Source organism: Poecilia latipinna, unplaced genomic scaffold (assembly GCF_001443285.1).
Source record: "Poecilia latipinna isolate Pla-1442-1.1 unplaced genomic scaffold, P_latipinna-1.0 Scaffold2992, whole genome shotgun sequence".
Lineage (NCBI taxonomy): Eukaryota > Metazoa > Chordata > Actinopteri > Cyprinodontiformes > Poeciliidae > Poecilia > Poecilia latipinna.
The window spans coordinates 31,486-53,816 of record NW_015115608.1 but is presented as its reverse complement, the minus strand read 5'-3'; the positions used below and the strand labels follow the sequence as shown (position 1 = coordinate 53,816).

At 39.3% G+C, this 22,331-nt stretch overlaps 2 protein-coding genes and 1 long non-coding RNA gene across 6 annotated transcripts in view; 1 reads left to right on the top strand and 2 right to left on the bottom strand.

Moving 5' to 3' along the window:
* Nucleotides 1–651: 651 nt before the first annotated feature.
* csf1ra (colony stimulating factor 1 receptor, a) lies at nucleotides 652–15,063 on the bottom strand. Of its 4 annotated transcripts, none has more exons than XM_015022382.1 (22): nucleotides 14,478–15,062; nucleotides 14,174–14,284; nucleotides 12,637–12,921; nucleotides 12,263–12,550; nucleotides 12,031–12,167; nucleotides 11,787–11,952; nucleotides 11,496–11,697; nucleotides 11,038–11,153; nucleotides 9,594–9,705; nucleotides 9,301–9,500; nucleotides 9,127–9,218; nucleotides 8,890–9,016; nucleotides 8,388–8,492; nucleotides 8,166–8,276; nucleotides 7,892–8,054; nucleotides 7,730–7,812; nucleotides 7,540–7,643; nucleotides 7,095–7,217; nucleotides 5,044–5,155; nucleotides 4,853–4,952; nucleotides 3,828–3,939; nucleotides 652–2,133 (listed from the first exon to the last, which is right to left on the bottom strand). In XM_015022382.1, the coding sequence occupies exons 2-22, from the start codon at nucleotides 14,226–14,228 to the stop codon at nucleotides 1,987–1,989; spliced, it is 2,940 nt and encodes a 979-aa protein (XP_014877868.1). In that variant the 5' UTR covers nucleotides 14,229–14,284; nucleotides 14,478–15,062; the 3' UTR covers nucleotides 652–1,986. The 4 variants fall into 4 exon arrangements, with proteins under 4 accessions (XP_014877868.1, XP_014877867.1, XP_014877866.1 ...); XM_015022381.1 differs by having other exon boundaries at nucleotides 14,174–14,246; XM_015022380.1 differs by having other exon boundaries at nucleotides 14,174–14,243.
* Nucleotides 3,059–22,292, top strand: LOC106939824 (uncharacterized). The gene is made up of 2 exons (XR_001422920.1): nucleotides 3,059–3,092; nucleotides 22,133–22,292. It is a non-coding gene; the product is annotated as an uncharacterized LOC106939824 (long non-coding RNA).
* The window catches only part of pdgfrb (platelet-derived growth factor receptor, beta polypeptide), a 31,448-nt gene continuing 26,945 nt past the window's right edge, over nucleotides 17,829–22,331 (bottom strand). The window contains exons 19-23 of the mRNA XM_015022379.1: nucleotides 21,754–21,865; nucleotides 21,081–21,180; nucleotides 20,895–21,000; nucleotides 19,202–19,491; nucleotides 17,829–18,390 (exon numbers count right to left, since the gene is read on the bottom strand). Of these exons, the coding sequence (XP_014877865.1) occupies nucleotides 18,243–18,390; nucleotides 19,202–19,491; nucleotides 20,895–21,000; nucleotides 21,081–21,180; nucleotides 21,754–21,865 (756 nt within the window). The 3' untranslated portion in view covers nucleotides 17,829–18,242. The remainder of the gene's footprint in view (nucleotides 18,391–19,201; nucleotides 19,492–20,894; nucleotides 21,001–21,080; nucleotides 21,181–21,753; nucleotides 21,866–22,331) is intronic.

The window sequence follows — 22,331 nt, the reverse complement described above, 5'->3', positions numbered from 1 at the left end:
TCTCTCTCTCTCTCCTCTCTCTCTCTCTCTCTCTCTCTCTCTCTCTCTCTCTCTCTCTCTCTATATATATATATATATATATATATATATATATATATCTCAGATGAGATAAACTAACGGCACAGCTGGCAACTCCAGCAAGACTGGAGGCATTCTGTGCAACTGGTTGACAACTTTAAATATGTATTCACCAGAATTGATTAACTTGTGCAATTTTGAAACTATGTGGAACCAAGAATCAACATAGAAGTCAAGGTCTTTTTTCTCTCTCTCAAAAGCAAAAGAAAAATTAAATTATTTAGATATTTGTTTTGGACATAAGTCAGAATAAATGAATCTGCAAATGATGAGTGACTTGTTAGTTTTAGTCTCTGGTAAAGCAAAATAAGCAAATGGTTGAACTACTTTAAAGTCTGAAAATGTTGCGTGGTGGGGCTAAACCTAGAACATCATTTAGATTTTTAGATACGTCTATCAACACAATTTCAGAGTTTGGCAATATTCGGGGTTATTGTGGGAAAAGTTCCAGAGGAAATTCAGATTGGATCAAGTCCAACTGAAAAGAGGAAGTGGGGAGAGAGGAAGACAAAGGCCACAGTTTCTGTCTGCACAGGAAATCAAAAAAAACAACAACACAAAACTGCAAAGTTCTTCCGAGGTTTACCGAAGTGGGAGCTGGACTTTTATTGGTAAGATTTTATTCAACAACTGCATCTGCACTGATTTAAACAAACAAACAAAAAACACACACTGAAATACCGATGTGCTACAATCTACAACATTCCAGTGAAAACAAAGATAACTTGAGTTTGTCTCATACACTATGAGACACCTTCAGACGCGGACACGTACAAAATGCCTGACATCGCACAAATTTTCCATCTGTATCGCTCGTATAGCTTATAAATCATTCTAAAAATCATCTTACAGTTGGCAGTGTAGGCTGACTGCTACATACAGACATTAGTGAAACATTCATCTAATGCCGGGGAATGAAAAGATCCAGTTGTCACGTACAAAATGTACATTAAAAAAAAACGATAAGAAGTTCACATTGTCAGACATGAAAGGCCCAGAATACATCCACAGATTCTTTCTGCTTCTAAACTACACCGCTAAATTAATTAAAGTGAAGCAGAACAATCACGTTACTAACCACTGACGAGCATTGCAAAGAAAACGAGCCATGACCGAGGCACCGAGAAAACAACATGGTCATTCATTTGCCTCCTCGTTTCAGTTGCTTTACCATGTACAGATTAGGAAGGAACATGTTTTTCCGACCTTCACCTAAAAGAGTGAGAAGAAAAAAAAAACAAAAAAAAAAACTGACTAACTTTGAGAAAATCATAAATCGAACCGTTTTAGTCCAATGTTCGCAGTTATTATTGCGCATGCAGTACACGCAAGCTCATATTGCACGTGCTGGCAATAAAAACCATTTAAAAAGGAAGTGATCCTGCTGATTTCAACCTCCACAAAAAAAAAAAACAAAAAAAACAAGACTTGTCACCTTGTTACAGTAAACAATGTAATAAAGACGATGTACAGCAGATAACCGATAAAATAAACATGTTATGCAAGACGAAAGACTGATGAACAGTCCACCAGTGGCGATGTTTTCAATATAATAACAGCTCTGTAGAGCTTGCATGCTTGTTGACATGATTCCTCCCTTCGTGTCTTGCAGTCGAGGTTGGAATTGGCAGTTTCTAGTCATGGTCTGCACAGAAGCGAGTCACATGCTTTCGCTGCAGCCGGTCGTCTGTCTGGCGAACAGGCACAAGAGAGTAAAAAATAGCCGAGAGGGTAACAGTCTGCACTGCCGCAAAAAAACAAAAAAAAAAAAAAAAAAAAAAAAAATAAAAGGACTCAGCCTTGGGCTGCAGCAGTTTATATTTTGTTGAATCATTCTATTATTTTTTTTAATGTTCTGTGGCTTTTTATTTTTTATTTTTTACAAATGTATTGTTGTTTGGGACTCTTTCAACAAAACTGATAGTTGTTTGTCTTCATCAGAGGCTGCTCCTCCTCGTCGTGGTCACAAGACTGGTCACAGGGGCCATCGTGACACTTAGGCTTGTCATAGGCATCAGCCTCTGTGACCTCCTGCTGCATATTCTGGTAGATTACCTGAGGAAGGAAGCATTTAATGGTTTGATAGGTGCAAAATACTTCTGCTGATTCCATGTTTCGTCTGTGACAGAGACCTTTCTTAGATTGTGATGTCCTCCAAGTCTAATTTAATTCAAACTATGATGCGAAAGTACCGCCAATGGATGTTAGCCTGCTTTTGGTGGTACTGAGACAAACTGGACAAACCCCAACTAACCTAAAAGATGACCGCTTTAGGCACATTGATCTGTGCTTCCAGCAGATGCTATCAGATACTTTCAGTGGAGCAGATTTTAAGAGCACCTGCCGGATTTCTTCCGATTTTACTTCTTTGGTATTTAAAGGTTTCAGACAATCAAACTAATGTCAAACATCAAAGAGAATCAGAAAAAAAAAACATTTTCCAAATTATAGTACTTATTCGAGGAAGAAAACTGTCCAAACCAGCTGTACCTATGTAGAAACATAATCCATTTTTAAATCTAATAACTAAGTGAGTATGGTGGTCATAGAGGTTATCAGGGATTTACGTCGCTATGGAACTATTTTTACCGCATGCTTCATTGTTTAATTGTTTAATTGTTTGAATAAGACATACTGGAGAGGTTTTGAGCATGGTTGATATGCTTAGAGACGCAGAATATAAATATTTAATTTAATTTAATGGATTAATAACTAAGTTTTATTGAGTGGAGCCCATTATCCAGATCTGGAATCAGTAAAATAGCCCATAAATATAACTTTGCATGATTTTGTAAGTTATGATAATTTAATGCAAAGTTGGCATTTTTAATGGACTTTCAATGCAACTTTTAGAGCAACTTTGCATTAAAAGTGTCGTTATTTACTGAATGACACTTCATGACAGCTTTCATAAACATTCATAAAGATTTCTTCATGTTCATGACAGATGTTATGTCATGTTTATGACAGTGCCATGTCAGTCTTATGCACAGCCCTTCAAATAAAGTGTTAGCGTATTTTCTGTTTATCTTTGAAATTTTGTTTGAAACTTCATCTAGAAACTTTAGTTGTTGATTTGAATTGTTCAAGTGTTAAAAAATCTGCGAAGGGAAACAAAACCATGTGATGCTCCAGACCAAATGTGTTTACTTTAATTTCATTTTCGCAGAGACAAAAGATTTTGCTCTTTAGCCTAGTTGATTTATTTTATTTTATTTTTTTTAAAAAAAGGACAAACAGAGGAAATTTGTAAAGGGGACATCATGCATATGTAAAGATTTAGAGAGACTCAAATGATTGTAATGTAAATAAATTGCTTGTTTCTCCAGGTATCACTGAATTTCAAACTCCAAGCAGCAATTTGGGTTGGTACGAAACAAACTGTCTTTTCTTTTAGAAATTCTGGGTCTGCTTTAGATGGTCTCCTTGTTCTTTTTTTCCCATCTTTAAAATTCCAAAATTTACTTCAAACACGTAGCACAAATGAATAAGAACGTTCCCAGTATAGCTCCTGTTACATTACCAGTTTAAAATGACAGCTTATTGGTACTTGGACCATTTGCATTTATTGGAGTGATACTTGATGAAAAAAGGTTTGTGAACCGCTAACGTAACCAATTAGGCTAGAGAGCAAACTTTTTTGTCTCTGTGAAAACGAAGTTAAAGTAAACATGTTTGGTCTGGAGCGTCACATGGTTTTGTTCCTTTCACAGATTTGATCAGTCCAGCCTGGAATCACACTAACTCACCTGCTCCTCCTCCAGGTGGCCCCCCAGTAGCTTTTCTATCATTTGTCCGATTTTGCTAAAGGTCGGACGCTTTGTGGGTTCCAGGTTCCAGCACATTTTCATGATGACGTACCTGGAACAGAGCAGAAAGCGGGGTCTCAGTGTGGCACAAGCTAAACCATAAAACACAACTCCGGCAACACGCTCGGCATGGCCAGTCAAGGCAGTGACGCAGTTCAATAAGAGAGGCTTGTTCATAAGAATCATCGGCCCCTGAGTCCCATTTTGAGGCCGTGAAATAGCAAGTTACACAGCTTCCTGGCGCTGCGATCATGTGGCTAACAGGCAGAACCGAGGCCTGACTCACAACAGGACAACAGATGATCAGGCCCTGACTCTGATTCAGTCCCTTCCATTTCCACAGCTCAGCGATTCCGACTCGTGTGACGACGGTGTTAAATTGGTGTACACAGATGCTGCGGCCCCTCCAACCACGGGACACAGAGCAGAAAGCCTTGAGTTTTTCCACTCCGTCACTTTGCAGTTTAAGCTCGCTGAATTTGAGAATGAAGTAAAATCCGACATAATGGAAGCGCTTCATCCAGCTATCTCCTGTATCAGTAATTTCAGATATGAGATAGGCCCGAAGACATCAGAACGGAAAGAAAAAAAGCCTCTTTGTTTTTGTTGCGATAAGCATTTGCGCAGCTGTCTGCTTCGTCTGTGTGATGCTGTACTCGACTTAGAATTAATCATCAGTATTAATGTTGTCATCTTAAGTCACTTGCATGTTATTTCATCAGCTACGTCCAAGCCAGCAACAAAATACTATCATCACTGCTCATGCACCGACGAGCTGGGTGGTGGGAGGCAAATATCATGTCTGAGTTAGTTGTAAAAACCCTGCTGATAGTCACCTGATGTCCCACTCAAACCCATCTGATAATGAGGTAGTGCTCGGCAGAGCTTTATCCTTAGAAATTGTAAAAGAGGGGCTGAGCCGGTTGCTATGAGCAGAATCCTGCAGAGAGGGTGCAAGAGCTTACATATCTAGTGGAGCAAAGTCAGGCTGGGACATCTGATAGCCGCGCTTCACCATCTTGTAGAACCTGGTGTCCACAGCCATGTTGGGATATGGACTCTGGCCTGAAAGAAAAGCCAAAAAGCTTGATGAGGTTTTGCAGGTGGATCATGACTGGATAGGTGAATACGAGGTGAGCTCTGAGATTATCACTACCTAAAGAGAAAATCTCCCATAAGAGGATGCCGTAGGACCAGACGTCACTCTGCACAGTGTAGACACAGTCAAAGATGCTCTCTGGGGCCATCCACTTCACAGGCAGACGGGCCTTCACACACACAACCATATATGTTAAATCAAACAACTCGGAATGAATAAATTAATGACTCTTACAAGTGAAAACAGATATGAAAAGAGACAAACTGTTTTTTTTTTCATTCTTTTGTCTGACATGATGGAACTGTTTTCATTTGCTAAATGCCAGAATAATGAGATATTACGTCACTTTCTTGCAATACTGCCGTTCACAAAGATTGGTGTAATAATGTAGTGACTTTGTAAGTTTCGGATTAATTTTCAAACTTTAAAACAGCATGAGGATGTCAAGCCCTTATAACTATTCTGGAAGGAGACAAATTCTGAGTCCTAGAGATGAACATGTTTTAGAGTGAAATGTAAATATCAATCACAAATCAAAAGCCACTTTGAAGATGCTGGCTGAAGGCAATGTCAATATCCACATGGGAAGAAAAGCCACTCATTGACAAAAAAGGCATTACTCCAAAAGCCACACAGACCGCTAGAAGACAGTCATTAAACACTTCAATATTTAGATGCATATAATGTGATGAAACTTAAAAACAGGCATCATAGACATGTTTGTGTATGATGACAAACATGAACAAAGTCAAAGATCTGACTCTGTTCCATCAGTTCTGTCAGAAGGAATGGGCCACATTTCTAGAAAGCTACCGTAAGAAACGTGTCAACTAACATGCAAAACATCTGACTCAAGTCATACACTTTAAAAGTTATTGAACACTAAGGAAATGTTCGGTAACTTCTGAGAATAAAAGTAAAAAAAAAAAAAAAATCTGATTTTTTTTTCTTGTTTAGAAATAGTTTGGTAATCCTGAATGACCATTAACGGGATCTTTTATGAGGCTATATTGGTTCCAGTGGCCTTTATTTTAAAGCGGTCATACAGGAAGTGGGCAATGAGAGAGAGGAGAAGACATACGGCAAATCTCATGTCTGATCGAGAACTAAGGTTCCTGCACCACCACAGCATCAATACACGGGAGATGTTTAGTCTGATTTAATGTTAGTAAGACAGAAAAGGTTTTGAGTCACTTATGCTTATAATAAATGTCTACTGATATAATTAAATACACGTTAAATGCTAAAACATCTGTTAACATTTCAGTTTGCGCAATTTACTTAGGAACTCAAGATTATAGTGAAGTTTTTTTTTTTTGACCCAATCTAAAAATAGTAAGTTACTTGATCTTATTCAAAAGAGCTAATCCGACTTTAGTCATAATTAATGATCACTACAGAACTTTTTTGAAAGCCAGATATTAAATAAACATCTCTAAGATTTTTGATAAAATTAAGATTAGCTTATTTCAACAATTTCTTTAGCCTGCAAGTTATTATAAATTACATTTTTATAAATGTTTAGTACATCTCAACTAATGTTTCCAGGAAAGGTTGGCCTCATTTACTCATAATTGTAGTTTTTTTTTAACTCAAGTTTATAAAATTTACTCAGTTATTTTATATGATAATTTTTTTTTTACTATAAGTCTTTCAGGAACTCTTTACAAGTTGCTTCACTCTGCTGGTAAGCTGCCTGGAATGAAAGTACTTTCTATTGTTTTTGTCTGTCCTGAAATAAATCAGGTATTTAAAAAAAAATAAAAAAATTAAACAGTATTCTTATGAAAACTAACATTTAGCCAAGACTGGCATGTCTGCTAAGCAGTGGACTGCAAAATCAACTCTATGAAGTCTAGTATGCCGACAGGAAATACTCAAAAATCATTCTTGATTCGATGTGTTGAAATGAAAATAAAACCGGATAAATGTGTTAGGCAACATGACTGATGCAACACATTTTTGTTGAGCATTTTGATGAAAGGTGTGACACCATCGGACTTTGGCGTTTTTGCTTAACATTATAATGTGAGACTCTCGCTGCCTGGGACAAGGTTAGGTAGGGTTATGGTTAGTCAGAGTCAGCATTCATCCACTCAAGCACTTACATTTCCCTTCACAACATAGTTGGAGTCATTCATGATGTCTCGGGCCAAACCAAAGTCACAAATCTTTGCCTCTCTGCGGCTGGTCAGGAGGACGTTCCTTGCAGCAACGTCTCTGTGGATACACTGAAGAAATACAAAGCCACACAGTTTGTGTCTTGTTATAACGTCTTGCAACATAAAAAGCAATCGGTTTAGTGTTTCCTTAATATAGCAGCAACTGCATGATGAAAGGCTTCAAACTATTACCAGCAAATGGATATAAAAAATGCAAAGAGGGAAATTCCCACTCTTAGCACCCAGCAAATGATTTCACAGGCTTCCTCTTACAGTTCCACTGATTACAGTGGAACTGTCATCAGTGTCTGTAACCCTGTCCAGGAATGGAAACGGAGCTGCTCCTATTTATATTTTACAGAAGTGTCTCAGAAATTTTCTATGTTCTTACATTTTTAGCAGCGAGAAAGTCAAGGCCCTGCGCGACTTGAAGGGAGAATCTCAGCAGGTCGTCAATGTCCAGTGGCCAGTCGCCAGTCTCCTCGCAGTCCGACTCTGAACGAGAATCAGAGAAAGGTGGTGTTCAGTGAGTTGTTCTCTCTATGCTATTGTTTGGATACAATCTCTGGAGCCGCTTGTACCTCGAGATTGTTCTGTATTTGGCAGCTGAGTGGGTCTCATCTCCAAGTAGCTGCTTGAGGCGAAGCTGGAGATCCCGCTGTCACTGTGAATCAATCGTCACGATAAGTGGGTTTTTCTTTGAATTCGTCCTACGCTATTAGGTCCCATGTTTGGTGACGAACCTTCTGATGAACTGCTTCTGAATGCAAATGTTTTTGTAATCGTTCGAGCTCTCGCCGATCTCGGGAATGTTAATGACGAAGTTCACAAAAGTCTCTGCTTTCTGGCGAAGGAAGTTCAGCAGGTCACCGAGGCTGCAGTACTCAGTGATCACAAGCACTGGTCCTGGAGAGGAAACACAGTTTAAAAGTGTTTTCATGCAATTTACTTTGTAACACTTGATTTTCCATGGAGTCAACAAAGTTTCATAAGCATTTTTTTTTTGTGCCATCTGACCTCCATAAGTGCAGGCCCCAAGCAGATTGACTATGTGTTTGTGATGCCCCAGGTGACTTAGGATCTTCAGTTCAGACATTAGAGCCTCCCTCTCATCTGAATGGGCACTGGCTGCAGATAAACAGTATGGACCATAAAAAAAAAAAAAATAGTGGTATTTAATCTTTACAGAGGTTTACTTGGAGTAAAATACTGTGTCTCTGAGATATTAGCAGATCTAACCTTTTAACATTTTCACAGCCACGCGCATGACATTGTCCTCCTTCCCCAAACCGTAAGCTGTTGCTTCCACAACTTTTCCAAATGCACCCGCACCCAAAATCTTTCCTGTTAAGCGACAAAGAACACAAGACGGATCATTTCTAATCCACTTTGCTCTGTTATTCATGGTTTTACAGCATTAATTTTTATTTTCTACTCCAATGACTATCTTTATTTTTAGATATCCTATTGCTATGGCTAGGCTGGGTGTTTCAGATGATTATTTATTCCAAGTCTGAAAGGTCTTGTTAAAAGGGAGTCATTCCTCCCTACTGTCACCACGTTTACTCAAGTGAATGACTCAGTGTAATCAGCTGAGCTGCTTTTTTGTAGTGCCTCATGATGACACTTGTTCCAACTTGTTGCTTTATCAGTACACTTATTTCAAGTGAATTGAGTTAAATCTAATCAAAAATAAACATTTATAATTACGCGTTCAAATAAAAATGGGCACTTAGGTAACCTAGTTTTAGCTTGTCTCTTGGGAACTCCCACTTCTCGTTGTATGGCAGCTGTGTGGGGTCGATGAAAGTGTAATTGTTGCCATCCCTCGCTTCTATGATTTTCCAACGGATTTCGTAGCGGGGTTTCTGCAAATTAAAGTCAGAAAACACCTCTTTGGTTCAACTAAATCTGTAAACTTTCCCACAGTCCATAATTCAGGATGAAAACCAGTCGCCATGTGGCGCTTTCAGTATACCTGCTTGTATTTGTAAAGCAGAATGGCCAGCAGCACCAGGAGGATTGCTAGAATTCCTGCAGCTCCGCTCAGGGTTGTAGTGAAGAGCTTGTCTGTCCGATTAGAGAACAAACAATCAAAATGAGAAACCGCGATTGCAATCTGTGAGATCTAGAAGAAAAGTCACATCCTCACCAGACACCTCCATGGCGAGTGTGTCTCTGCTCACACCAATGAGGTTGAAGGCTACGCACTCCACCGTCATCCTCTGGCTGGACGGTCCAACCGTGAGGACGCTCTCCACCTCCACAGCCCCGTACTCTTCCCTCTGGACTTCCACAGTGGGAGCCTGGAGAGGGATGGCCAGCTGCAACCCTGACGTATTTTCATTACACCTAAGCCACAGTGAAACATTAAGAATTTTAATGTGTAATGTTAGGATAAACTTAGTGACAACTTATTAGTCGTCGCAGTCAGGTTGCACTCACGTGGGTCGTATCCCCAGACACTGATACCAGATGATCCTCGGAGCCGGATAGCCAAACGAGGTACAAGCCAGAGTAGTTACATTTTCCCATCTGACGACTGCATTAGGTCTCTCTGGCATATATATATAAAAGAGAAAAAAAAACACTGCAGTTTTACACATTGGCTTTAAAGCGATCCCTTGGGTGACAATGGATACAATAAAAAAGTTATGGTCATGGCATTTCACTTTGGTGCATTGGTTGGCACTTTTGCCTTGCAGCAAAGTGTCATGGGTTCAAGTCCTGGCTTTGCCTTTGATTGTTCTCTCCATGCATGGGTGGATTCTCTCAGAGGACACAAGTCTTATCCCATGATCAAAAAACATTACTGTGAGGTTAATTGGTCTCTCTGAAACTGCCCTCAGGACTGAGTGTGCACATGCATTTCTTTTTTCTTTTTTTTTTTTTTTTGTCCATCCGGTCAATATGTTTTCCTGTAATGGACTAGCCTGCAAGGAAAATTGTGAATAGACAGTTGGAGGATGGAAGATCCTGAGTGTGAGATCTCACAAAATATTTGTACAAAATCAAATCCTTAACTATTTTTCTTAAGATCCTCCAGACATTTTGTGATATTCCACAAATTCTTGTAGGATTTCGGCTTATCTGAGATCTCCACATCATTCTGACATGAAATACAACACATCTATCGACATTTATTTATATTTCTTGTCATTTGCATAAAGTCTTTGCGAGCTCCACTGTCTACACCTACCAGTGGTATTGCTGCCCTTGGCTGCTGTTATGCTATTTTAGACATTTTTATTGGACCTCACAAATCCTTTGAGGTCTTTAAAACCTTTGCAGAATCTCCTGAATGTATTTCAATCTGTAGAGACTCAGAGGGCGAGAGAAACAGCAGTTAAACTATTTTATTAGACCGAGAATTTGACGCTCGGACACCGGCATAACACGTGCAAGCTGAGACTCGCTGTGAGAGCTTAAGTGATCGGCTCGAGTAAAGTTCAGGTAAGTCTTCCCCGGGCCTGGTCACTGGTGGTGGAGCTTGGAGGGGAGTCTTGATAGGACCCGAGGTTTCCAGGAGGCTGATGGTGGAGATGGGGAGGAGGTGGGTTGAAGCACGACTAAAGACATCTTGAAGCACAGCTGAAGCGGGTGGACCTGTGGCTGCTTCGCCTTTTAAAGGAGCTTTTGCTGGATGATTAGACTGAAGCGGAGCAGCGGAGCGTCCTGGTTGGCTGCAGCGAAGGCGTGGTGATAGATGACGCCGGTTAAGGAGAATAGTCTCACAGGTTGAATTTACGTCTAGGCTTCATTTTTTAAATCAAAATCATCCAGCGTCACTTGCAGGGTTCGGTAACTTTAAGATCTATCAGGCACTCAAGGACATATTTTTACAATAATAAAAAAAAAAACTGAGTTTACTTTAATTTGTGTCACTTACGATACATTTGGACTTGAAATGAGATGGATGCGTTGGTCAAGTCACTCTTTGCGTAGAAAGTGTATTGTCCTTGCTCCTGTATGTTCATCCTCTTCAACTGCAGAGTTGCGACGTATCTAACACAGAACGAAAACAAAACAACAACAAAAAGGATATTTTAACTGAAAAACAGAAACATTTTTGGAGTAAGAAGAAGTGACTAATTCTGCGGTTTGTATTCAGACAGTTTCTATGTATCACTCCTTCGTAAGTCCACATTTAAAAAAACAGAACTTTGTTCTTCCCTTTAGCAGTTTTTTTGACCTGAGTGGAGATATGATGACCTTCATGTTCCTGGTCAAATTTACACAAAATGCACCGACAGCATTTCAGAACAATTTCCTCTTCTGCTTGTTCTGTCTAGCAGTTGGACAAAGCTTTTTTTATTTATTTATTTTTTATATCTCCAGGCTTTGCACCTGTTGTTGTATCGGATGAACTTGTGCTCCTGTGTGGATGTGTTGGGCGGTGTCGGAGTCAGCCATCCTTGCTCGGTTATATGAGGGTAGGCTTCAATGAGTAAGCTGAGCTCCAGGTCTTCTCCCTCTTTCACCACAACAGAGAGACCCTTGAGGGTCAGTGTTGGTGAGAGCTGGGGCAGCAGCCTGATGTAGGGCTTATCTGAAAAGAAAAAAGAAAGTTCAGAAAATCAGCAACTTTTGTGCATGATAAAGGTGAAACACAGGAGATGAAGCTGTTTTGTTTCTTACCCACAACCAGCAGGTACGTAGTTGTACTGTTCACTCCGGCTTCGTTAGTTCCGATGCAGGAGATGTTTCCAGTGTCTGCAAGGTCCACGGCAGAGATTGTCAGGATGCTCTGGATGTCTAGACGATTTTCTCCATTTGAGCGAACGGTCTCTTCTATTCTTGGCTTCTAAAACGAGAAGCACAAATCTGAGCCGAGATCCAGACGAATGCTTCAGACGAGACTTCAAGGACGCCTCCCACTGACCGATTTGGTGGTGTATTTCCATGTGACGTTGTAGTTAAAGTTTGGATTGTGTGTTGTGCAGCGAATCTTAATTTCTTCCCCAACTATCCGTATATATTCATCTGTCTCCAAGAAGACATACGGAGGGAAGCGAAGCTCTACAGCGAAAGAAAAAAATAAAATAAATAATAATAATACATTTGTGAGTGCTTGACATTTAGAAGGTTTTAGTCAATCGGCCAAGTGATCTCACTCTGAATGACGTTGATGGAAAACGCCTTGGAGGTTCTTTCCACTCCATTGACCGTGGCGGTGCAGACGTAGTCAGCGTTGAAGCTCGGGTGGAGGCTGTGGATGAGGATGCCACGGTGCCTGTCCACGGTGAAGTTCATTCCAGGTGGCACAGTGGTGCCGTTGTCCATGCGGAGGCCCAGATCGGTGGCTGAGGGGTCTGTTAGCAGGCAGGGCAGTAGGAAGTTATCACCCTCCTTTCTCACCACACGCAGAGATGTGCTGCTTGTCCAAAACACTCGCTGTGGGTCTGAAATGGGGATGAAAATGGACGTGGTCAGCCTTAATAACTACTGTGACACAGTCACACAACGATTCTCAGCTGATCTCACTCACCTTTCACATACACATGCAGTGAGGAGGTCAGATTATTGAAACTGGGTTTAGCAGTGTAGAAGCACTTGTACGTTCCAGTGAATTCTGCCGTGGAGCGTTCCACCTTGAAGACGCGGACGTTCCCGTTGCCCCTGGATACATAACGCCTGTGTTTGGCCAGCCTGGGTTGCCAGTTCACAGGTCCGCCGCCTTCACACCTCAGATCCAAAGGCCTCCCGGCCCTAACCACCACCTCGGGGCCCGTCACCACCTTGGAATTGACTTTGATTATCGGCTTCCATTCCTCTGTTGCAGCAAGATAACACATTTTTCTTTAGATCAATCAAGCTTTAGTACCTTTTTTTTTATTATTATTATTATTTTTTTTAGTTTGTTCATTCTCTTGTCAGATTGGTGAGTCAGAGTTATTTTAGAATTTCAACCTCCTTTCTGCAAAATCCTCACTTCTGTTTTCCATAGTCTGGGAACCAATAAATATATATAAATACCTATTCAACAAGCAAAGGACACAAGAAGCACATTTAAGGGATTGATACATTTAACGAAAGCCTAACAGCTACATTTAGATAATTGTGAGCCAGTAAGTGTTAAAAGAGACCATGCTGAATGAATTGTTTCTGTCTTTAAGAACAATCATGTCTTGTACTTCAATATTAAGGAGTTTGTTGATGATTATGAATCTAAAGAGGGCTCATTTTAGAAAGACTAAGTCACTTCTATTCTGGATTTTTTTTTTCAGTGTCCGTACTTTCAGTATGGTGGCAAAAGTTTCCCTTTAGAACGCTGCGTTATGAATCTCGAAGGAGAACTGAGATTCCACGTTCAGCATTTCTCTATTCACCGCAATATTTCTCACAGTAACTGGGATTCAAATGTTGTTTCATGGCAATCAGCAGTTCTGCGCTTAATTTGCGTGTCTGTAAACAGCTGCCTCTCCATCCCTTTTCTCTAAGTGAGTGAACTTTTCATCCAAGCTGAAAATAACCCCAATTAGATCTCACGAAGTGATCCAAGAGCAAGCAGAGTTAATCCGTTCAGCTCCCAATCTGACCAAAATTAGAGGATTTCACATGTTCAAATTTAAATACTTTAAACTGCAAAATAATAGCTAGTGGGTGATAACCATTTATCACAGTCAAAGCTGTGTTGAAATGCAGCAGGGGGAAAAAAGAGAAACAATCTCAAGAATGGCCCCACAAACAACTCATGATTTTCTTGTCAATTGTTCTGCTCGTTAGACACAGTATTGTGTACAATTTCTACAAACCACGAGCGAATGCAAAGAAAAATACAAAAAACGGTTCTCAAAGAAAAGTCTGTCATTTTGCATTTTATAAAGTTGTGGAGCAAATGAACATGTTCAATCTGGATTTGACTAACTGGTTTACAGCTTTATGCACTAATCTACAGTATCAAACGAGTACCGCCAATTTAAATTGTGGAATACACAACAAAGCTTCAGCAGACAGGAACAGAAATAGGACAGCAAAAAATGTTGTCAAATAGATTTATCTTGGCAGCGTTTGTCCCGTCTTACCTGAAGATGCAGAGGCCACAAGCACCAGCAACAGCGTGAGGTGGGACTGCATCATGGATGAACTCCAGACCTGCTGGTTAAAACACCGGCTGCTAAATAGTCCACATTTGACTTATGGGAAAGAGAAAGATGAAGAAATCAGAAAACTGTCTAGGAAGTTAGGTTAACGCTGCATCCCTTCTTTTACTTCTCTTTTCTAGCCACTCAGAGAAGCTTTGTTGGTAAGAAAGCATTTTATAACTTAGCAAATTGAAAAAGCTACATTTGACATTATTGAATGTTAGCTTATGTGAAATATTCTCACCTCTTCTTCAGCTTGAAGGAGGGATGGAATAACTTCCCTGGATTTTTGGAAGTTTCCAGCATCCAAGCACGGGCATGCGAGTTCCTTCCTCCCTCTTCCTTTGTCTGTGCCCTTATTCCTCCTTTCTGCTTGTTTACAGTCACACAGCAATCATCAGTGAGTGAGGGCTGGAGGGTGGAGGGAACTTGTGCATGTGTCAAGGAGAAGGCGGTTCAACTTATCATGCTTGACAAATTAATGAGGCATTTCAAATTTGACAGAGAGAGTCCCAGTAAAGGAGAGGTGGGACTTTTCATCTGTGTCAGTGCTAACCGGTGGCCATAGGGCTGTTTTGCCTGGCAGCAAATGGGCAGATATGATTGGGTCAGATTGCAGACTCTTAAAACATTTAGAAATAAAAAAAATAAAAAGGTGATCCTGTAGAAAATCCTGTTCAATGAAATTTACGTGATGCTAATTCACAACAACTTCCTTCGCAATGCAAGTTGAATCTACAGTAGGCTATATTCAACTTGAATCAAATTCAAGTCCAAACTGTAGTTAAATTAATCAAATGTGTCCAGCACAATGGAATCTTATAGTTGGATTTAGTCCAATCTAATCTGGATTAGATTGGACTGACTAATCCAGTCAGTCCAATCTAACCATTCCAACCATTCTTGGTTGTCAAATAGACATCCAAGAATGCCAAACATTCTATAGTTAGTGCAGTCATGGCTGACTCGCCTCTTCATCCAGAGCCTTCAACCCCTCTTTCTGTACTCTTTCTGCTTCCTTCCTGGGGAGAATTTTGACCATCACCTGCAATTTTCCCACTTCATACCAACTCCAGGCTGAGTCATAAAAAAAGTGCACTAGGTCTCGCTCAGGGCCAACAAAAAGTCCTTCTCAGTTGCCTTTCCAAATTCCTTTTACACTTGTGTTGCCTCAGCAAAAGGGAAAAGTGAGGTCTTCCTCTCCATCAAATACCTGTGCATTGCTTCATGAGTCCGCAAAAACTAAAAGTTTATTTAGTCCTCAGTCCTTCCATCATCGCTGGTGTCCAACAATAGGTTCTGTAGCTGTGGTTGTGACAGGCAACGATGTCGTTTTTGTCCACAGTCACTGGAAAATGGATCTGCAAAGAAGATCCCAAACGTCGTTCAGCAGCACTTCAAAAAATATTCATAGGTTTTAAAAAGAGAAAAAAAATAGGATGTCCATAGGATAAGAAGTCCAAGTAATTAAAAACTGCTTCAAATTAGATCAGATACTACAATGATAATTGTCAAAAGTTGTCTGAATTGACCAAATATTTATCCTTACAGCATTACTGAGGGCGTCACAGGAGTCCGCTTCTCTGGTCTACGTGTGTTTTAAGGATCTGGAGAAAGAGCACAACCTTCAACCCTAAGACATTTTATGAGAGCTTCTTTGGGAGTATGGGCCTGGGGTACTTTCAATGCAAAATAAAGTGATATTGTACATGAAATCCATAGTTTCGACAGTGGTTTCATTCCTGAGGGGACGCAGCTTCATGTAACTAAAGGTCTATTAGAAAGACAGCAAAGCCTCACTCTTCTGTGAAAATACATTTGCTCTGTTGAGTATTTTGTTTCACATAAAATACTCATTTTTATGTGAGGTTAGTATACTAGATATACTAATAGTATCTAGATATACTACAAAATAAGTAAAAGAAGATTCCAAAATGTTTAAATATTGTGATATCATTGATTTATTGACACATTTACAGCATACAAAAAAAAAAAAACATATAAAAATACATTTGTAAAAGTTAACAAGAGCTTTGGTACCATAGCTTGTGACATAGTGATTGTGTGCTTTTAAACGGTCAAGAAATAAAGATGTGTTCTTTAAATGGATATGCTAAGTACAGAGATAAAATGCACTATGTAGCAAAAGTCACCCAAAGCAACAGAAAGCATTATGTTTATTTGTGCACATTAGGCTTTCATGGTACGGTGGATAAAAAAAAAAAAAAAAAAAGCCCACCCATCCCTGTTGAATGTGATGCTTTTACGACACATGAAAAAGGTAATCATGATAAATATTTTTTTTTCACCTTTAATGTGACAAGTTCTCCTTAATTTCACCAAAAAACCCCCAACAAAATAAAATTGAAGTGATAACCTGGTTGCATAGATGTACACACTATTAAGCATCAACTTGGTCAAGCATCTTTTAATTTAATTCCGACACAGTCTTGTGTTGCCATTATTACATACTGGGAATTTAATATTTCCCCTCTTTCAGATTAAAATCTCTTAATTTTAGCTGTGAACTCTTGATAGATCATTCCAGATATTTGATTTCTTCTGGCACAGCGAGTCTTTTTGGGATTCTGACACATGCTAAAAAACTTAATTCCATTTTATCTTGAATTATTGGTGCATTGTACTGTTCAATATTTTTTTACCCAACTTAAAAATAAGTTAGTTAAGATCAGATTAGTTGTAACACAGAAAGTGGCTAAAAGCTTTAATAGAGGCTGAGTGAGTGCTGAAGTTTATTTTCCAGGTGTGTACAAATGTGTGCAACCAGGTTATTGCAATTTCTTTAAAATCTTTTTTTTTTTCTGTTTCAATTAATGGATTTGTTTGTCTTTTGGTTAAATAATCCATCCAGAGTATTTCTCACATTAAAGGTGGAAAATGTACTGAAATGATTTATCAATTTGACATTAACAAGAATTTATGCACTGTACATTAAAGCAACCCTTATGTAACAGCTGTGGAAATAAAAAAAAAGGTCTGTCAATAAAAAGGCACTCATGCAGGCCATCTTGTGCCAAGGCAGTGATATGCTGTTTGAGAATTTCCTGTGCTTTCACAGATATTAGATTTGATTCAAATCAATCTCATAGTCCCAGATTTATGCTGTAGTGGCTCTATGTTGTAGCTTTCTAACATTCACTCAGCAACATAACTTTAATGCAAATATCCTCATTTTCTCTAAATAAAGTGCAACCTGATACAAAACTATGACATAAGCCTATAACGATGAAAAACAAAACATCGGATGTTAATAAAAACTCAGGCACAAAAATACATTGAATACCACTAAAAGGAAAAAAAAAAAAAAACATATTTTCAAACAGTGCACCAACGTTTCTGCATTTCTGATTCTTGAAATGAAACTTTATAAACATACTACCATGACTAAGGTTGCTTAATAGTACCAAATGCAAGAAAAAGTTAAAAATAAAAGTGAAAATTAATAATAAAGTGACTATATCATGTTTTCAAATTAGTGTTAATCACTATTGTGAGACAATAGTGTTTTAGGTTGGTCCTCATTACTTTTCTCTGTGAAAGCTAATAATATAAAACCCGCTTCTCAAAAAAAAAAAAAAAAAAGAAGAAATCACATATGCTCAGATAAGAGAGTCAAAAAGACAAACAGTTAGTGTTACCACAATAATAATGCACAATCTGAGCCGCCTAAGGCTTTATAAGTGTCTGACAGAACTGGCAGCTACAGTGAACACCAACACTACTTTGGTTAAACTGATTGTGTAGGAATGTGACCTTATTCTTCTCCTGGCAAGCTCCCAGAAGAGTGAGAAACTTTGTACCATTTTCATTATTTCATTTGTAACTTTAGACAGAAAACGGAAACTCTCAAACAAGGAAGCAGTTTTCCAGAGCTCAGTAAAACTACAGATTGTTTCTCAGTCTCAGTTTTTGCTACATTTCAGTTTTAGTCGGGTTTCTTCTCAGTCTACAGAAAGGGGCTCGGTTTCCTCCGCCTTCCCACGCAGCGCTACAGGAAGCTGTCTTCTACCTCAGGCGTCCCCATGGAGCCCAGCAGTGCGTCCCTCTCGCTCGTGTTCTCCACCCGGTCTTCCTCTGGAAGAGTTTCAGTCATGTCCTGAGATGTGGAGTCGGCCTCCTCCTCCACAGCCAGAGAGCTGAGAGTGGAGAAAAAAAAAAAAAAAAAAAAACTCATTTAAATTTTACAGAAATATACAGTTTTGTACTGCAATAATTATTTTAACTTAGCTCAGAAAGAACAGAAACTTGTCTTTGGTTGATCTTTTTACTTCCTCTTTTAAACAGTAAGCTTTATGTACATTATATGCTGTAAACACAATTTCTAGTTACAAATATTTGTCTTGTTTGCACATTTTCCCTTATGGAGCAAGTACAAATATTTGTTAATAATAATAATAATAATAATAATAATAAGCTGAGCCTTTTATATAATATGTGGATGTTTTATGTCTAAACTTTGACTTTATTCTGCCGGATCAAAGTGATTCGGCAAATAAATGGGACTCTTGACCAAACATTTTTCTGATTTATTTTCGTGAGGGGCCCAACAGCCTGAAACCAAAGGCAGACCTCAAGAGCTTTTTCATAAGCAAAAAGAAATTTCAAATAATCAAAAAATGAAAACACATTCAGACCTACATCTTTGTTTGAATAGCTCTGTTTAAGTGTGCCTATTTAAATTCATAATGAAACATGACAAACGGCTATTTAAAACGGGAAATTACAAACTACTGTAAATTCATGTGGCTAAAAATTTGCCATACAAAGCCGCTGCTTGGCTCCGTGTTTGTATAAGCTATAAAAACACATCTCTGAATCCACCTACATAATACGACGACTGTCTGAGCTCAACATCTGGATGAGTGGGTGTGTGGTGGAAAAAAAGAACATAACACACAAGTCATTTCTCTTTGGATCTGCTCGATTCCTGCAGGAGGGGTCCGTTACCTTGCAGGGCTTTCCGACGGCACTTCGGTGAAAACTTCGTCGGGCTTTAGGTCTGGGAGAGGAATGATGTACTCGTTGTACGAAGGGATGACTTCCTGTGCGTCCGCCTCTCGCCTGCCGTCTCCAGGCCTCGGGCTCTGGCTGCGGCGTCCCGGGAAGGACTGAGTGATTGGAGAGGGAGAGCCAAAGGCCGGGTTGGCGATTGGAAATGGAGAGGAGAGGCGAGGTTTGGTGCGAGCCACGGCAGGGTGGTCGCTCTTGAGGAAGTTTTCATTCACTTGGTTGTATCTCTGTTTGAAAATGGGGGGAAAGGTTGTCAGTCAGCCGAATGTGGCATGAATAGGAGGTTGGTGCACATAAACAAAGATATACAACATGAAGTCGATATTTGACTCTTTTGGAAACCAATCTGATGTAAGGTGTCGTTTTGAAATGACGTAATTCTTGCAGTGTTACCAACTTGTCACAAGTTGCATTTGTTAGGGACTCCTAAATATTTTTCTTATGTTTCATTTAGCATTCGAGTACTTTGGGTTATTTTGTGTCCAGAAAAACACTCCTCAGATTTCTCATGTATTTATCTTCTGAATACAGATGCAAACCGGGAGCTTCAACATTCGACCAACACTGAGATGTTTTAACAACACTAAAGCTTTCCAGCTATCCAGTTTTATTTTATGAGTTTCCTTCATACGTTTATGAATGCTGCTATGCTGCTTTACGGTCTGGAGGTACTAGTGAAAAAAAAACAATACATTAGCACACCAAGAGTTAACAGAACAGCTTCACAGGACAAGGTTTCGTTATGGAAATGCCTTTTTTTTTTATTTCTATAAATAAACTGCAGAAATCCTAGCAGTTTTCTGGCTGTCATTTAGAGTCCATCTTTTCCTTGAAACAATCTGTTGACAAGATAAGAAGTTAAAAAGAAATGACTTAAACGTTGGAAAGAGGCTCATGTTCTTCATGCATTCTCCGTTATGAGATCCATTTGATTCCATCACTCAAAATGACTCCACAGTCCATGACAGTTTCTCTTCAGTTAACCTTGTTTTCTTCCTATCAGGTGTTAATCATGGTTTAATTCTCTGGTATGTAAAGTTAATTCCCTTTGTAGGATTTATTAGTTTGCAGATAAACACCGACTTCCTTTACAGAAAAACATGCATACATGCATCTTATGCCTGTAAAGTGTTTGCACAGGTTTTAGTTCTCTGCCTGGCACTGCGTTGTGTTTTCTTTTCTACCTGCTTCTTCTGCAATTTATAAAAAAACAACTGGCTTAGAAAATAAACCAGCAGGTTCTATTTGCTCTCTGTGTCACGCCTCATGACCAGTTGTAAAATCCTGTTAAGGTCTGCAATAGAACTGCAAAATATATCGAATCACAATCATCATCATGTGAAAGGGACTGTTTGAAAGCCGTATTTGGCAGGAGATTATATTTCAAGTGCCACACTTGTAAGCTATGCATGCCACTAACTGGCATATAATCAAACACCTGAATCAAATGGCAGAACTCCCTCATCAGCATTTCTTAGCTCTGCAGAGGCCTAATACAAGCCATTTGCTTAATGCAGGTGTGCAGCAGCAGGGATCCATCTAAAAGTTGCAGGACAGTAGGCCTCCAGGATTGGACTTGACCACTCCTGCTCTACTGTTTAAGAAGTAAAATCCAGTACAAGTTATGTACCTTTTTGTAGCTGTCCGTCAGCATGTTTCCCACATTGTGCACCAGGAGGGAGAACTCGGGCCTCTTCTCAAATTTCTCATCCCAGCACTTCTTCATGATCTCATACCTGCAACATAACCCACATGAAAAAAGGTTCAAGTCAGGAAGAAGAGGAATTTTGGGAGGAACAGCGTTAACGCAACTCACACGTCGTCAGAGGCGTGAGCAGGCTTGGCCATCCTGTAGCCTCTCTTCAAAGCACTGTAGAAGATTTCATTCATGGGCAAATCAGGGTAAGGAGTTCCTCCTGCAGGGACAGTTGAAGATAACCACCCAAAAAAAAGACAGATTTAAAGAATTAAAATGCGAGTCATATTTTTATAAAACAAAATTGAATTTCTGGAACAGATGCCTGGCCAACAACAGATCACAAAAGTGCAGCCAAATAGAGACATGAAAGCACAGAGGATCTTTCTTTTGCACTTACAGAAGCCGGATTGTGAGCATGTTTTTACCAAGCAAACTGTCTCCTTTGTATTCACGGTGGCCTAAAAACTTCATGGGAAGATTGTTTAAAAAAAAAAAAAGAAAAAAAAAAAAGAAGTAAAACTAAACAAAACTGACAATACCCTGAGCGAGGAAATGCTGACTTCAACGCTTGACTGAGACTAATAAGATTTTGACCCGATACGAGTTTTCAAACAGACAGTTGTGTCCATACAGTCGGAAGCAGGGTTTGAGATTTGCCTCAGTTTTAATGGAGCAGGAGAATTCTGGATCTGACCAGAACTCTGACAGGTAAAACTAAAAACGTGGTTACAGAACTTTTTTCGCTTTTGCACATTCTGAGTGTGCAGAGTTATACAAAAGTCATACTGACCCAGAGTGAAAATTTCCCAAAGAAGAATGCCATATGACCAAACGTCACTCAAGGTGGTGTACAAATTGTGAAAAATGCTTTCTGGTGCCATCCACTTCAGGGGCAGGAAAGGCTAAATGAGAAGAGAGAAGAAAAAAAAAATCAAAAAGCACACAAACACACTTTCAGAAATTAAAGAACATTTTAAAACATGATGAAATTAGCAGGGGTAGAAAGATTTTGCTTGCCGTTTTACATTTTTCTCAGTATTATACAGTCCTGCTTAATGTACGACATTTCAGAACAGAGAAGTTTTATTTTGGTTTGCAGTTTCAAACAGAATAGGCAAAAATGTCTTGTTAGTTAAGAAATGTTTTTGACCGACATTATGAATGAATAGAAATAAACTTCTGTAAGTTTTTAGAGCATAAACCAGCATAATCTGCTGGATGTTTTGTGTCAGTGTTTGTTATATTAGCCTGTAGCACAAAATGTTTCAACAAATGAGTCTCCATATATTCTTAGTGAGAAAATGGGACTCAGCAGATTAGGTGCTAAATTAAAAAAAATAATAATTAGCCAGTAAAAAACTGATCTTT

What these genes read in the sequence shown, in the direction of transcription:
- csf1ra (XM_015022382.1), bottom strand. Translation starts at nt 14,228, where the DNA reads ATGATGCAGTCCCACCTCACGCTGTTGCTGGTGCTTGTGGCCTCTGCA. An exon ending in TGTGGCCTCTGCATCTTCAG is followed by an intron (nt 12,922 to 14,173) that starts GTAAGACGGGAC and finishes TTGCTGCAACAG; the next exon opens with AGGAATGGAAGCCGATAATC. An exon ending in TACGTACCTGCTGGTTGTGG is followed by an intron (nt 11,698 to 11,786) that starts GTAAGAAACAAA and finishes TTTTCTTTTCAG; the next exon opens with ATAAGCCCTACATCAGGCTG.